Source organism: Chlorocebus sabaeus, chromosome 21 (assembly GCF_047675955.1).
Source record: "Chlorocebus sabaeus isolate Y175 chromosome 21, mChlSab1.0.hap1, whole genome shotgun sequence".
NCBI classification, from domain to species: Eukaryota; Metazoa; Chordata; class Mammalia; order Primates; family Cercopithecidae; genus Chlorocebus; species Chlorocebus sabaeus.
Window position 1 is genome coordinate 53,726,665 of NC_132924.1, and position 15,842 is coordinate 53,742,506.

At 38.7% G+C, this 15,842-nt stretch overlaps 1 protein-coding gene across 13 annotated transcripts in view; it reads left to right on the forward strand.

Annotated features, from left to right (window-relative positions):
• ICA1 (islet cell autoantigen 1) overlaps positions 1-15,842 on the forward strand; it is a 156,996-nt gene that overhangs the window by 20,917 nt on the left and 120,237 nt on the right. For 4 of the 13 annotated variants that reach the window (XM_007982050.3, XM_073009100.1, XM_073009103.1 and 1 more), the window contains exons 2-4: positions 5,736-5,772; positions 8,921-9,086; positions 13,330-13,402. In XM_007982050.3, the coding sequence (XP_007980241.1) occupies positions 5,736-5,772; positions 8,921-9,086; positions 13,330-13,402 (276 nt within the window). Of the gene's footprint in view, positions 1-5,673; positions 5,773-8,920; positions 9,087-13,329; positions 13,403-15,842 lie in introns of all 13 variants that reach the window. The other 9 variants (XM_073009099.1, XM_073009101.1, XM_073009102.1 and 6 more) reach the window with 3 other exon arrangements.

Below are 15,842 nucleotides of genomic sequence, written 5' to 3' on the forward strand. Positions count from 1 at the left end.
ACTTAGTAGACCTTCCTCCATCCCTTTATTTTGAGCCTGTGTGTATCTTTGCATGTGAGATGGGTCTCCTGAATACAGCACACTGATGTTTCTTGACTGTTTATCCAATTTGCCAGTCTGTGTCTTTTAATTGGGGCATTTAGCCCATTTACATTTAAGGTTAATATTGTTATGTGTGAATTTAATCCTGTCATTATGATGTTAGCTGGTTATTTTGTGCATTAGTTGATGCAGTTTCTTCCTAGTATCGATGGTGTTTACCATTTGGCATGTTTTTGCAGTGGCTGGTACCAGTTGTTCCTTTCCATGTTTAGTGCTTCCTTCAGGAGTTCTTGTAAGGCAGGCCTGGTGGTGACAAAAAACTCTTGGCATTTGCTTGTCTGTAAAGGATTTTATTTCTCCTTCACTTATGAAGCTTAGTTTTGCTGGATATGAAATTCTGGGTTGAAAAGTCTTTTCTTTAAGAATGTTGAATATTGGCCCCCACTCTCTTCTGGCTTGTAGAGTTTCTGCTGAGAGATCTGCTGTTAGTTTGATGGGCTTCCCTTTGTGGGTACTCTGACCTTTCTCTCTGGCTACCCTTAACGTTTTTTCCTTCATTTCAACCTTGGTGAATCTGACAATTATGTGTCTTGGGGTTGCTCTTCTTGAGGAGTATCATTGTGGTGGTCTCTGTATTTCCTGAATTTGAATGTTGGCCTGCCTTGCTAGCTTGGGGAAGTTCTCCTGGATAATATCCTGAAGAGTGTTTTCCAACTTGGTTCCATTCTTCCTGTCACTTTCAGGTACACCAATCAAACATAGATTTGGTGTTTTCACATAGTCTCTTGTTTGTTGGAGGCTTTGTTAGTTTCTTTTCACTCTTTTTTCTCTAAACTTTTCTTCTCACTTTATTTCATTAATTTGATCTTCAATCACTGATACCTACCCTTTCTTCCACTTGATTGATTCAGCTGTTGAAGCTTGTGCATGCATCATGTAGTTCTCGTGCCATGGTTTTCAGCTCCATCAGGTCATTTAAGGTCTTCTCTACACTGTTTATTCTAGTTAGTCATTCATCTGATCTTTTTTCAAGGTTTTTAGTTTCCTTGTGATGGGTTCGAACATCCTCCTTTAGCTGGGAGAAGTTTGTTATTACCAACCTTCTGAAGCCTACTTCTGTCAACTCATCAAAGTCATTCTCCGTCGAGCTTTGTTCTGTTGCTGGTGAGGAGCTGCAGTCCTTTGGAGAAGAAGAGGTGCTCTGGTTTTTAGAATTTTCAGCTTTTTTGCTCTGGTTTCTCCCCATCTTTGTGGTTTTATCTACCTTTGGTCTTTGATGTTGGTGACCTACAGATAAGGTTTTGGTGTGAATGTCCTTTTTGTTGATGTGGATCCTATTCCTTTCTGTTTGTTAGTTTTCCTTCTAACAGTACCTCAGCTGCAGGTCTGTTGGAGTTTGCTGGGGGTCCACTCCAGACCCTGAGCAGTGGTTGCAGAACAGCAAATATTGCTGCCTGATCCTTCCTCTGGAAGCTTCATCCCAGAGGGGCACCCGCCTGTATGAGGTGTCTGTCAGCCCCTACTGGGAGGTGTCTTCCAGTTAGGCTACACGGGGGTCAGGGACCCACTTGAGGAGGCAGTCTGTCCATTCTCAGAGCTCAAACACCATGCTGGAAGAACCACTGCTCTCTTCAGAGCTGTCAGACAGGGACGTTTAAGTCTGCAGAAACTTCTGCTGCCTTTTATTCAGCTATGCCCTGCCCCCAGAGGTGGAATGTACAGAGGCAACAGGCCTTGCTGAGCTGCAGTGGGTTCCATCCAGTTTGAGCTTCCCTGGCCACTTTGTTTACCTACTCACGCCTCAGCAATGGCAGACGCCCCTCCCCCAGCTAGGCTGCCACCTCGCAGTTCTATCTCAGACTGCTGTGCTAGCAGTGAGCAAGGCTCCATGGGCATGGGACCTGCCAAGCCAGGTGTAGGATATAATCTCCTGGTGTGCTGTTTGCTGAGAGTGTTGGAAAAGCTCAGTATCTGGGCATCAGTGTCCTGATTTTCCAGGTACAGTCTGTCATGGCTTCCCTCAGCTAGGAAAGGGAAATCCCCCGACCCCTTGCGCTTCCTGGGTGAGAAGATATCCGCCCTGTTTTGGCTTGCCTTCTGTGGCCTGCACCCACTGTCCAACCGGTCCCAATGAGATGAACCAGGTACCTCAGTTGGAAATGCAGAAATCACCCATCTTCTGCATTGATCACACCGGGAGCCGCAGACTGGGAGCCGCAGACTGGAGCTGTTCCTATTTGGCCACCTTGGAATGTGCTCATAGTATATTTCTACTGGACAGAGCTGATATTTGAGGCCAGGAAGAATGACTGGCACATATTCATTTGATGCTCAGTTTATGTCTGATAAACCAAACTGTTGAATGGGAATGAATGGATAACAATTATAATGATTTTTTAAAGTAGCAATTTTAATGCTGTGGATTTGGAAAGTGATAGAGCAAAACAAGATAGATTATGTCAAGAAATCTTAAGATATTTATTAATTGTCTCTGGTATGCAGAGTTAGAACATATATAAAAAGAGATGTTAGCACTGGCTCCAGCTACCTTCTCATGAGGTGTTGAGATGCACCCTGTAGAGCTGACCTTATTTTGGCTACTTATGATTCCTTTGCTACTGTGCCTATACTCCAGTAGTTTGTTCAAGAAAGACCCATTTTCAGAAAGGATTTTCCCTGTGTGCCATTTAGCTGTGGTTCTCATACTTTAATGCGCTTAAGAATCACTTGCAAAGCCTATTATAAAACTAGATTCCCGGAATCATTCTCAGAGATTCAAGTTCACTAGGAAAGGAGTGGGGTCTAGGATTCTGTATATTAGTACCCCCAGAAGATTTCAATGCAAATGGCTAGTAAACAATACCTTGAGGAACACTGCCATATGGTATCATAATCTGGGAATAGCCTGGAAATCTAGGTAGAAGGGGCAATTTGCTCAGCAATTTTTGTTAACTATAACTATAAATAACACATTATACTATAATAACTTACTCTATGAAGGATTTAAATTAACAGGCATTTTAATAAGCAAAAATTAATTTAAAAGTCATAGTAAAGGAAATAATCAACAGAGTGAAAAGCTAACCTACAGAATAGGATAAAATAGTTGCAAATCATATATTGGATAAGGGATCAATATCTGGAATATATAGAGAATTCCTGCAACTCAATAACAACAAAATGACCCAATTTAAAAATGGGCGAAAGACCTGCATAGACATTTCTCCAAGAAAATATACAAATGGCAAAAAAATATGAAAAATGCATGACATCACTAATCAGAGAACTGTAAACCAAAACCATGAGATACCACCTCACAATTCTTAGGATGGCTATTATTTTTTAAAATGGAACAAGCATTAACAAGGGTGTGGAGAAAGTGGAACCCTTATATACTGTCAGTGGGCTTGAAATGGTACAGCTGCTGTGGAAACCAATATGGAGTTTCCTCAGAAAATTAAGTAGAGAACTGTATAATCCAGCAGTCAAAATTCTATGTATTTGTGCAAAAGAATTGAATACAGGATCTCAGAGAGATACATTAAGACCTCATTTAATGTCATCGATAAGTTCTTAGAAACTGCAGCTTTAGGCAAAATGACATAAACCATTTTTTTCTTATCAACATTATTATGAAACAGTATTATTTAGGACCCGGTATATATCATTTTGCCTAAAGTTGCAGCTTCCAAGAACCTGTCAGTGACTTTTAAGTGAGAACTTAACTATACACTGTGTTTTTTGCAGCATTATTCTCAGTAGCCAAGATGTGAAAGCAACCTAAATATCCATTGACACATGAGTGGTTAAAGAAAGTAGTGTGTATATGTGTGTATACAACATTGCATATATACAATGCAATATTATTCAGCCTTAAAAATGTAGTCCTGTCATATACTACAACACAGATGAACCTTAAATGTATGATGCTAAGTGAAGTAAGCCAATTACAAGAACACAAATACTGAGTGTTTGCATTTTTATGAGGTATCTAAAGTAGTCAACTTCACAGAATCAGAAACTAGAATAGAGGTTGCGGGGGGCTGCGGGAAGGGAAAATGGGGAGTTGTTCAATGAGTATAGAATTTCCGTCATGCAAGATGAAAAAATTCTAGAGATCTGTTGTACAACAATGTGTATATTGTTAGCACTACTATACTGTACACTTTTAATAAACTTTTTTTACCATAATAAAAAAAGAATCAAAAAATACTAACTATCCTAATAGTTCATGGTGACATTGAACTCAAGAGTATGATAATTCCATTTCCTTTGAACAATCTCTTTTATGAAAAATTTTGTTGGAAATTTCAAGCTAACTAAAGTGAATGTGTAGTTACAGTGAAGCTGTGTGGATGGTGAGAGGACTGGGTGTTAGTAGCCTCTCCATGATGCACTGAGTGGAGGGCAGAGCTTACTTACCCTGAATGTCATTCCCAAAACAGCTTGTCCAGATATTTGGATGCTCTCCACAAGGAAGAGAGATGTTCATTACGAGATGCTGTCATTTCAGAAGCATCTGACACTCTGAAAATTCTCTTCGTCCTCTCTCGTCCCCATACCTGAAGCCTGGGATTTACACACTTTAATTTTGTTCCATTGAAATATTTTTAAATAGCCTAGGAAATCTTTAATCATTTTAGAAATCCTGGTTGCCAGGACCCTTTCTAAGACCAAAGGAGAATGATTGTGTTGATTTTTGTGAAGCAGTCTGGGCGTTCATATGCTGTGAGCACTCACTCTGGCAGCCAGAGGTTTTGCCTCTGGCTAGTGACCATTCCTTTGAGTAGTGAGCTTTCTGTTGTTTCCGGTAACTGCTAGGCAAGTGGGCTAATGTGGCTAGGCTGGTGGGCCCTGCCCCTGGGGTGGGCTAGCTTCCGTGAGCGGAGCACGTGGAGTAAGGGCAGAGACACTGACTCTGGTATTTACTAACGAGATAAATATACGAGGCTAGGCTGGTAGATACATACTTTCCTACTTTGTACCCTTCTTGGTATCTTATTCAAGCTTATCAACTCTTTTTTGGTTTTTATTTGGGATTTTAAAATTTTGTTCTATTTTTGTTTTTGTTTTTGCAATGTGCTGGTTTGTTTCTTTAAAAATGTTGATTATAAAATATTTCAAATATATAAAGAGGCATACAGATGCAATATACTCACCATCTAGCTTAGAAAAGAGAACATTGTGTGTGCACTCAAAGCCGCTGTGTATCTCTCTCGAAACACATCCCACACCATCTACTGCAAAGGTCTGCTGTCTGGAACTTAGTGTTCATCATTGCTAAGCAATTCTTTATACCTTTACCATATAATATTACATACCTCAACAACATATAGTATTGTTTTACATATTTTTAAGCTTTATGTAAGTGGTATTATATTTTATATAGTCTTCTGCAACCTGCTTTTACATTCAACCTGCCTGTTCACTTTTTAAACTTTACTTGGGATATTTGTTCCAGTGTTAGTTAGCTATATTGTTGTCATCACCAGTGTGCAGCATTACTGTATAATAGAGTTAGACCCTAAAATACAGCTAGAAATGGCTTGGATTGAAGCCTTTTATGTATGTCAAATTAATATGTAACTATAATATAGTGTGTAACTGTTAAACATATTTGTTTTATTTCAGGTTATAATATAACTTATCCTCTCATGCTTTTTTCCTGCCCCTTCTCCCCAAATCATCAACAGTAGAAGAAGAAGAAGAAAACATGTCAGGACACAAATGGTAAGTAATTTGTCATCTTTTCTAAACTGGGAAAGGCTAATAAAAGTAGAAAGCATATAGCATATGCTCAATAAGTGTCTATTGAATGGAAAAACAAGAGATACATTGGCAGTAAGTATCATGTTAGCTCACCAATACTGAGCCAAATTCAATATCTCTGTTAAATATGGTGTGAAAACCAAGTAACAAAAAAATATTGTAAATTCTTATCTAATGTGCATTCTCTAAGAAATTCACTTATGTGTAACTTTTCTCTTGGGAATCTAATGATAGTTTTTCTTACCACCGTTTTGTCTAACGTAATGAGTTGATGCATTTTTATTACTATCTTATTTATAACTTCTAACATTAGAGTTACAAGGGAATTTTATGTTAGGGTAGCTATAAAATAAAGAATGATTCTACAACCACACACCACTTTTACTTATTAATTTATAGTCATGACTTCAACGTTTCTGAACATTCAGGAACCAATCATTGTCGAAAGTAAATGATGCTGAATAAAGTAGATGTGGTAACCATTTGGCAATGTTAGCGCTGATATTTATGTGCCTATAACATATCTAAGCGGCGTGTTAAACCTCTTATAAGGTCCAGAGCTCTTCAAGCAGTGTTTGCAAATTCTTTTGAACCCATGACCCACCAAGCAAGCAGATCTTTGTGAACTTTTATTTTCTTTAATTCTTATCATGAAAAAAATGTGTTACATATTTTTCAAATGCACAATTAATAATAATAAGTGCTCTTTTTTTTTTTTTTTTTTTTTTTTTTTTTGAGGAGTCTCACTCTGTCACCAGGGCTGGAGTGCAGTGGCACAATCTCAGCTCACTGCAACCTCCGCCTCCCAGGTTCAAGCGATTCTCCTGCCTTAGCCTCCCAAGTAGCTGGGATTACAGGCATGTGCCACCACGTCTGGCTAATTTTTGTATTTTTAGTAGAGACAGGGTTTCACCATGTTGGCCAGGATGGTCTCGATCTTTTGACCTCGTGATCTGCCTGCCTCAGCCTCCCAGAATGCTGGGATTACAGGTATGAGCCACTGCGCCTGGCCAAAGAAGTCCATTCTATGTCCTACTCTTGAGAATCCCATTCCCCTGAAATAATCAGTCTTTGCAGTGTATCCTTCCAACCTTTTAATGTGCATATTCTGTAGAGAGATTATCTTTTACATAAGTGTTATACATATTTTATCTTATTTTCTCTGACATGAGCTCATAATATGACTTTTAAATAATGCAGAAAGATATAGACTATGAAAGTCTCCCATAATCCTTCTCTCTCCACTCTCCAAAGATAACCATTGTTAAGGAAGTCATCAGAAGTACCTTCTGACTTTTTAAGAATAAATGTGTAAATTGAAAATTATAAATTTAATGAAATTGTAAATAAAGGAAAGTAGGTTTTGAGATACTGGTATTTTGATATAGTCATATAAACAAACTCATGTTTCAGCCCAAGCCTGGCACATTTTGGGTGGTGATGGGATGGGGTAGAGGAAGGTACATCTCCACAGAGGAGAGTTGCCTGGGGGGTCAGAGTGGCCTTTAGGGCAGGGACTCTAGGTCAAAGAGGATGTGGACAAAGTAAGGGGAGGGATGGAACTCCATCAGCAAACTTTCCAGCCATATTCGGGGCACTCCAATCACTTTTACACAATTCCGTTTCATTTTCAGTTACTTTTGTTTATTTTCTCTTTTTTCTTTTGTTTTTGAGTGACAGGGTCTCGCGCTGTATCCCAGGCTGAAGTGCAATGGTATGATCATGGCTCCCTGCAGCCTCAAACTCCTGGGCTTGAACAATCCACACACTTGAGTCTGCTGAGTAGCTTTGTGTCATAGGCCTATGCCACCACACCTGGCTAATTTTTTGTAGAGATGGGGTCTTACTATGTTGCCCAGGCTGGTCTCAAACTCCTGGCCTCAAGCAGTCCTCCTGCCTGGGCCTCCCAAAGTGCTAGAATTAAAGGCATGAGCCACCACGTCTGGCCAGTTTCTGATTTTTTCTCCACATACTTTTTTATTTGCTCTTCACTATGATCCTTCTGAAAAATGTTTTTTCATCTATATTTTAAGCATTTATATTGAAGAGTTTAAAGTTTTTAACATCAGAAGCCTGCAACCAATTTTAAATTTATTTTATTTTTATTTTATTGTGTTAAGAATAGTTAACATGAAGTCAACCCTCTTAAATTTTAGGTGCACAATACAGTATTGTTAACAATAGGCACCATGGGAATGGGCACAGTGGCTCATGTCTGTAATGCCAGCAGTTTGGGAGGCCAAAGAGGGAGGATCATCTGAGGTCAGGAGTTAGAGACCAGCCTGGCCAACATAGTGCAACCCCATCTCTACTAAAAACATACAAAATGTGGTGGGCGTGGTGGCATGCGCCTGTAATCCCAGCTACTCAGGAGGCCGAGGCAGGAGAATCGCTTGAACCTGGGAGGCAGAGGTTGCAGTGAGCCGAGATTGTACTACTGCACTCCAGCCTGGGCAACAAGAGTGAAATTCCATCTCAAAACAAACAAACAAACAAACAAAAATAGGCACCATGTTGCACAGCAGATCTCTAGAGCTTATTCATCTTGCATAACTGAAACTTTATGCCCCTTGAATAGTAATTTCTCATTGCCTGCCATTCTACTCTCTGCTTCTGTGAGTTTGACTGTTTTAGATTCCTCTGTAACAGATCTTAGGCATGCTGTTCTTCAGCTTCTTATCTCTGCTTTCCTGCCATCACCTTGGTGTTGGCTGTAGTGTTAGAGTGAAGAGAGTGTGTTGGTGTCTGGCTTTATCTCTGACTCACTGAGGTGACTTGGGCTGGTCACCCTGTCTGGCTTGTCCTCACTGTCTCCACCTCTAAAAGCGGTGTGCTCAATCTGTTATATCTACATTCTTTTCAAGGGTTAGTTTTTTTATTTCCTGCAAGAGATTCTAAATTTCTCCACTCTGACTTTTAAGGTTTTTGAGTCGGAAAGAGTTGATCAACTTTCTTGGTGTGACACCCATATAAGAAAGTGCTCATACATTTATCAATGTTGTAAATGTAAATGCATAATGGAAAGTCATGTTTAAAGAAATCATTTCACACTAAAATATCTTAATCTTTATGAAAGTCATGAATAAAATAGTTCTTTAAATGTTTTTAGCAGTTATCCCTGGGACTTACAGGATCGATATCCTCAAGATAAGTCAGTTGTAAATAAGATGCAGCAGAAGTATTGGGAGACGAAGCAGGCCTTTATTAAAGCCACAGGGAAGAAGGAAGATGAACATGTTGTTGCCTCTGACGCAGACCTGGATGCCAAGCTAGAGGTGAGCTCTTTATTGCTGTCAGCTCCAACGCAGCCGCCTTGCTAGGATCAAGGTCCTAGAGTGTACACACCGAGGCAGAGCTAGGTGTGCTTTGTATTTGAAAATGAGGAAAATCTAGAATTAGGTAAACCCAATCCCAGCATATTTATTAAAACCTACAAATTCTCACATAACCACCATGCCTCAGTTACTTTGTGTTTCAGGAACATAGTTGCAATGCATTGCCTGTGGTAAATTCTCAATAAGTGTTTGTTGGGAAAAGTAATGCAATCAAAGAGCTGCTGCTAGTCATAGCTGAGAAGTTGGGTTTAGAACACTAGAATCTGGCAAATGTTAAAATTTTTTTAAAAAAGAACTCAGGTAAAAGGTCATGGAAAGTAGAGTCTCATAAGTTTTGTATTGGACCCTGGAAAATTCTAAAATAAATAAGGAGATATTTAGTTAAACTAGCTAACAATATAGTAAGCCAGATTTAGATATGGTTGATTTAGCATATTAATATAAGAAGGCCCACTAACTCCCTGTCTTGCTGGACATTTCTGCCAATAGTTTAGATTAAAATTTTGAAAGTATACCTATCATTTCTATAAATAACAGGGCACTGAAAGGAATAATATCTTAGATGGTCTGCTAAGGATTCAAAATGAACTCAAATTTTAATATATACGCTAAGGTTAATGAACACTTAATGGGACTAAAAAAGCCCAAGATTTCAAAAAGCTTTCTGAGAAGAGTGTCCAGGATGGTGGAAACCATAGTTACTGTACATCAGAGAGGGTTAAGAGGAAATGTTAGTCGTCAATTACTTGGGAAGCTCTGTCATGTGAAAAGGGGTGAGATTCATTCTAAGCACATGAGGGTAGACCAGACCCAGGAAGAACTTTGTAATGTTAAGGCTGTCCTGTGAGAACCGGGCTGCTTTTGAGGTTAGGACTATCCTGTGAGATGGATCTGGGCTACTATTCTACCTACTATCTGCTGTAACTTTAGGAGAGCTATACCCAATTTCTCATATCCTCGTTTTCTTAATGCATGAAATAGAGAAATTAATACCTACTTATTACAGCTCTTATCAAGATTAAAGTAGGTAACAGAGTGATGGCTAATGTTTGTTAGTGTTTATAAATATTATACTAACATGTTTATAAACATAACTAATGTTTATTAGTAATTAGTGTTTATGAGTGTGTTTTATGTCCCAGGAACCATTTAGACTGCGTTCCATATGTTATCTCTAGTACATAGCAAAACTCCTGACCCACTGGTCCTGCCTCCCGGTCCTGCATTTCCTCTCTTCTACACGCTTACATTGCCCTCACCACCATCCGGCCATGATGGCCTTGTCTCAGTTCTCAGTCCACAACTAGCCAAGTTCACACCCATTAGAGCATTTGCTGGCTTCCACCTGGACACTGTTTCCCCACATCTTCCCTTCTCATAGTTCAGGTTTCAGCCTAAAGGTCACGCTGCTTCAAGTCACTGCCTGTCCACCCCTGCTCCCCACCTACCCCACCCCTGCTCACTGTCTAACACGTGTCCTTGTTTTATTTTATTCATAGTACTCACCTCTCACTGAATTATCTTGGGTGTTCATCTCTTTGCCCACCTTCCCTCCACTATGATATCAAATTCCATATTAGCCTATTCACCACATATCCCCCAGCCACACACAGAATACACATTCAATAAGTACTAACTGAATAAGGGTATGTATTAGTGCAATTAATATCAGTTCTCAGCCGTTTCCTTCTGCAATTGGAAATTTTGAGATAGAAACTGGGTTTGACAAGGATGTTCTAATGGATATTTCTGCAATGGAGGAAAGTAGAACTAGGAAGCATCTGTTTTGATTTTTATGTTCTAAGTACAGTGTAAATTGTTATAAGCATATATGCTTTTTATATCTCATAGTTTTTTCTTAAGAACCTAGTAAATACATGCATTATTCAAAAGGTAATTTAATATGTTAATTACAAATATATTAAACATTATATGTAGGCTCTTGCAGCAGTATTTTGGCTGAACCAAATGTCCTTTAATCAAAATAGCTGCTCTCCTAGGTTTGTAGCATCCAGAGTACTTAGCTGTGACAAATAGTTTAGCACATGATAAAGGTTTCTGTTGCAGAAATGTTAATACTGATGTTGCTGTGTATAGAGAGGATGGATTCCATTCATGAAACATATGAAAATGATGTGAAAACCTCTTGAATGTGTTCATACCTTGAGTTATCCATAGAAGGCTAACTTATAAACCAAGAAGTTTTATTCTTCTGGCACAGAAAACTTATGTGCCAAGCTATAATAGTGGTCAGATGCTATTGCAATCTGTTGGAAAGTTAATATAGAAATGTTGCACTGAGTTTTAATATTTGTCCACATTGCTTGCTAATGAAATCCTTTTCTGAAAAACAGCTCTTCAGTACAGTAACTGACAAAAAGTAATCTCTGCTGACAGAAATCTTCTTGCCAGAGTCACTCTGCCACAGCAGAGTGGACTGAGTAGATGATGGAAATGTTTCTTATCTTGCCTTGGGCATGATTATGTTAGTATATATAATTGTCATAACTCACAGAACTGAACACTCCAGAGCTGTGCATTTTAGTGCATTTAATTTATACCTCAATTTTTAAAAAGTGAACAGTAACAACAGAACAACTCCTAGACATACTTTTTGAACGTCCTTGCTCCTGTGTTCAGGAAATACTATGTGTTAGTGGGTTTTGATGCAGAATACTGATACAAAACACTTGCTAAGGGACGGATTCAGACTGCTGATTTTCTGTTTTGTTTTACGGCTCTTTACTAAACAGGTGGAAGATGCAATTTAATGAAATGGGAATTAGCAAATTTATATTCTTCGTAACTAAGCTTTAAGCATTCCTAGAAATGGTTTTTTTTTTTTTTTTTTTTTTTTTTTTTGAGACGGAGTCTCGCTCTGTCGCCCAGGCTGGAGTGCAGTGGCCGGATCTCAGCTCACTGCAAGCTCCGCCTCCCAGGTTTACGCCATTCTCCTGCCTCAGCCTCCCGAGTAGCTGGGACTACAGGCGCCCGCCACCTCGCCCGGCTAGTTTTTTTTGTATTTTTTAGTAGAGACGGGGTTTCACCGTGTTAGCCAGGATGGTCTCGATCTCCTGACCTCGTGATCCGCCCATCTCGGCCTCCCAAAGTGCTGGGATTACAGGCTTGAGCCACCGCGCCCGGCAGAAATGGTTTTAATCTTCTAAGTATATATGCATGCATCTGTTTTTATTAATTTAGTCATATTTATAATGAAACAGATCATCTGTGTTCACTCAAATGTAGAAGTGCTTTATGATACCATTATATAATTTCTGCACCACTGCGGCCAGTGAACTAGGAGAGAGAAAGAGGGAAAACCTTGCCCTGCCTTAGGGAGTAGCTCCACAGAGGCAGGATGTTTATCTGCCAGGTTTTCTCATTGAAACCATATCTGGTCCCTAAGTTAGTGGGCAAAGGGTGGAGAAAGTGTGAAGTCTGTTCTGTCTTTTCTTGAGTTATCTCAGTTTCTGAAACAAAGACTGGAACCAACATGCATTGAAATCAAGTTAGATTCTTCTCAGCACAGCCCCATCTGCCTTTCCCCCAGTTTCCTCTAGTATGGCGACAGCATGGCATTATATTTTCTCTCTGTATGTTTTATGAAATTGTTGGGAAAATAAGGAGTATTGGGGACTGCTTGCCCAACATCATTTCATCAGATGTTTTCTAAATACATAGGACATCCAGCTGATTGATTTTGTTTGCTGTATCCAGTTGTTTAAGCATGCCATAAAATACATTAGGATCACAAAATAAGTTAACATCAACTTATAAATATGCTTAATTGACAGATCCCCCATTTAAAAAAAAACAGCAAGTGGTGAAAGGAATAAATTTGTTTATGAATGAATATTGGGTCTGGTTTACCAAGTCATCTAACTGGACCCTTCACTTAGGATTTCTGTTTTCAGCTATTATTTCAGTAGACCGGAGGACATAACTGTTCTGCAGATCTTAATTTAAGTTGCAGAGATGATGAATTCCAATAAATATAGAATAATAGGAGATATTTAAAGGCTTTGGTCACAGTTTCTATATAGTGCACCACATAACACTAAGCATACTTAGACATGTGGTCTTGTTTTTGGCAAATTGAACACTGTGGTTGTGTTCAATGTAATTATTTTTTATCTCACCACTGTCTATTTTATTTTGTGTTTTGTTTGTATTTTTATTACAGCTGTTTCATTCAATTCAGAGAACCTGTCTGGACTTATCGAAAGCAATTGTACTCTATCAAAAGAGGATATGTTGTAAGTATGACATCAGTATGAATATCGATCAAATAGACAGTAAGAAATAGCAGGGTATTTTGTCTTGATACATCATTTCAGATGCTTAGGAAACTAAGGGTGTTTGTCTATGTCTTTAGGCAGTTGGGAGGAGAGTCTCTAATAATTTTATCAGTAATATACATAGCTTATTTATCTTTCAAAGCAAGTATCATACTAGGAGAATTCTGTTTGGATCTCCCATGGATATGGACATTTATTTTCCCAGTTATAAAAGAGTTTTCTCAGTTTGTATCTTGGGCTTTTTACCTTCAGGTTTTTTTTTTTTTTATGTGATTATCTTCACTCTCTGATACACAGTTTTGTTCCTTTTAAGATAACAAACAGAGACAGAAGGCACATACAGTTATTTGTTGATGATATTTTGTTGACAACATTTCTTCATGAATGTTTTTTGTATTGGATATTAGGTTCCTACAGAACGATATTTTCATATAGTCAGACTGTCTTAAAAGCATTAACAACAAAGTTATCTCTGAAACACTAATATCAATTATATGTTAGTACATTTTTAAGTTTCCACTTGTAGGTCATTTTAATAATATAATCTCTGTATTTTTGGGACTAGACTATGGGAAGTCTTTCTGTTGCTGACTGCTGACAAACCCCTTTTCAGTAATCACAGATTTTCTACATCAGTAGAAAATTTTTCTACGTCATTTTTCTACATCAGTAATATTTTTCTACGTCAGTAATATTTTATTAAGACAATCATTTTGGTAGGCTGAGTGCGTTGGCTCACATCTGTAATCCCAGCATTTTAGGAGGCCGAGGCAGGAGGATCACTTGAAGCCAGGAGTTTGAGACCAGCCTGGGCAACAAAGTGAGACCCCCATCTCTACAAAAAATAAAAATACCTAAAAATTATCCAGGTACCATGGCATGTGCCTGCAGTCCCAGCTACTCAGGAGGCTGAGGCAGGAGGATCACAGTGACCTATAATGAGCCATTGTGCTCCAGCCTGGGCAACAGAAGGTGACTGTCTCTTTAAAAAAAAAAAAAAAAAAAAAATTACTTCAGGAAAGTCCAAAATCATTGTATGTAGAGGCAGTATTTTATAAATTATCTATGTTAATATTTCCTAAGTGTTTGCGCTAAGACTTCTCCAGGGCTGCAACTCCAGGTCTTGATCTGTGAGGAAATTAAGACACATGACCACCGCTCCCCTATTTATCTTTCCTGCATCCAGTCAGTCTCAAATGCTGGTGTTTTGCCTCCTAAGTAGCTCTCAGATTCTCCTTCCTCTCTCCGTCTTCTCTGCCACTACACTGGTTCAGGCCACCACCATTGCTCTCTCACTTGGTTTACTAATCATCTTCCTCACTGATCTTGCCTCCACCTCTGCTTTCTCTAACCTATTGTCTGCACTGCTGTCAATCAAAGTACACTTTTAAACCCGAACATATTCTTCCTTGGCTTAAACCTTGTGTTCTGGGAACTACTGGTCAAACTTCTTCTTACTATACCCACCATCCCCCTAGTACTCACCATGAAATGAATCATTTTAATTTTTATGGTAGAAAACAAAATAATTTAGAAAATTGTAACTTTAATTTTTTAAGTAAGTCACATGAAGTTGGTGTGTCCACTTTTCACTAAACAATACATATTGTAACAAGGGAAGAAAAGAAGGATGCTTGCATATTTTCTGTAAATAGTGATTCTCTAAACAGAAATTATGTTTTCTACCTATATTAATGTTTCTAAAAGAATATAGAGGAAAAACTTCCCCCTAAACCACCTCAGAGTAGTTAATAGAATTATAATGGAACACCATCAAGGCTCATAAGTATCTTGTAATATAAAGGGTTACAATAATGTCCCCACCCTTGAAGTAGTCACCTGGTTGTGCCAGCAGAGCTGGCTGTGGATGGTGGCTAAGCCCTTTTATGTCTACCCACTAAGCTCATGTGAGCCATGCCATCTCAATAGAGACAGGAGGGAGGAGTTCTGCCCTGCTTGGACTTGAAAGAGATCCCAATTTGATAGAAGACTAAAAATAGTATGGTTAATTGAGGATGTTGCTATGTAGCTGTCAAAGAAAGAAAAATGAGGAAAATCTGTGGACTAATACGGAGTGATTTGGAGGATATGCTTTTAAGTGAAAGAAGCAAAAGATAAAAGCATATCTATAGTATGCTATCCTTCATGCAAGCAAGAAGGTGATATAAATATAAATGTAAAAAAAGGTAATATATATAGAGTGTGTGTATTACCATTTTTTTACATTACATTTTACCATCTATATCTATATCTAGAGAGCAAGCCTGCTCATTGTGCAAAGGAAATTTAGGAAGGATAAACCAGAAACGAAAGAGACTGGATACCAGTGGTGGGTGAGGATGGGAAAAGGGTTGAGAATGGAGGAGCAAAGGTGAGGAGGGAGCTGTACCTTCCTAAG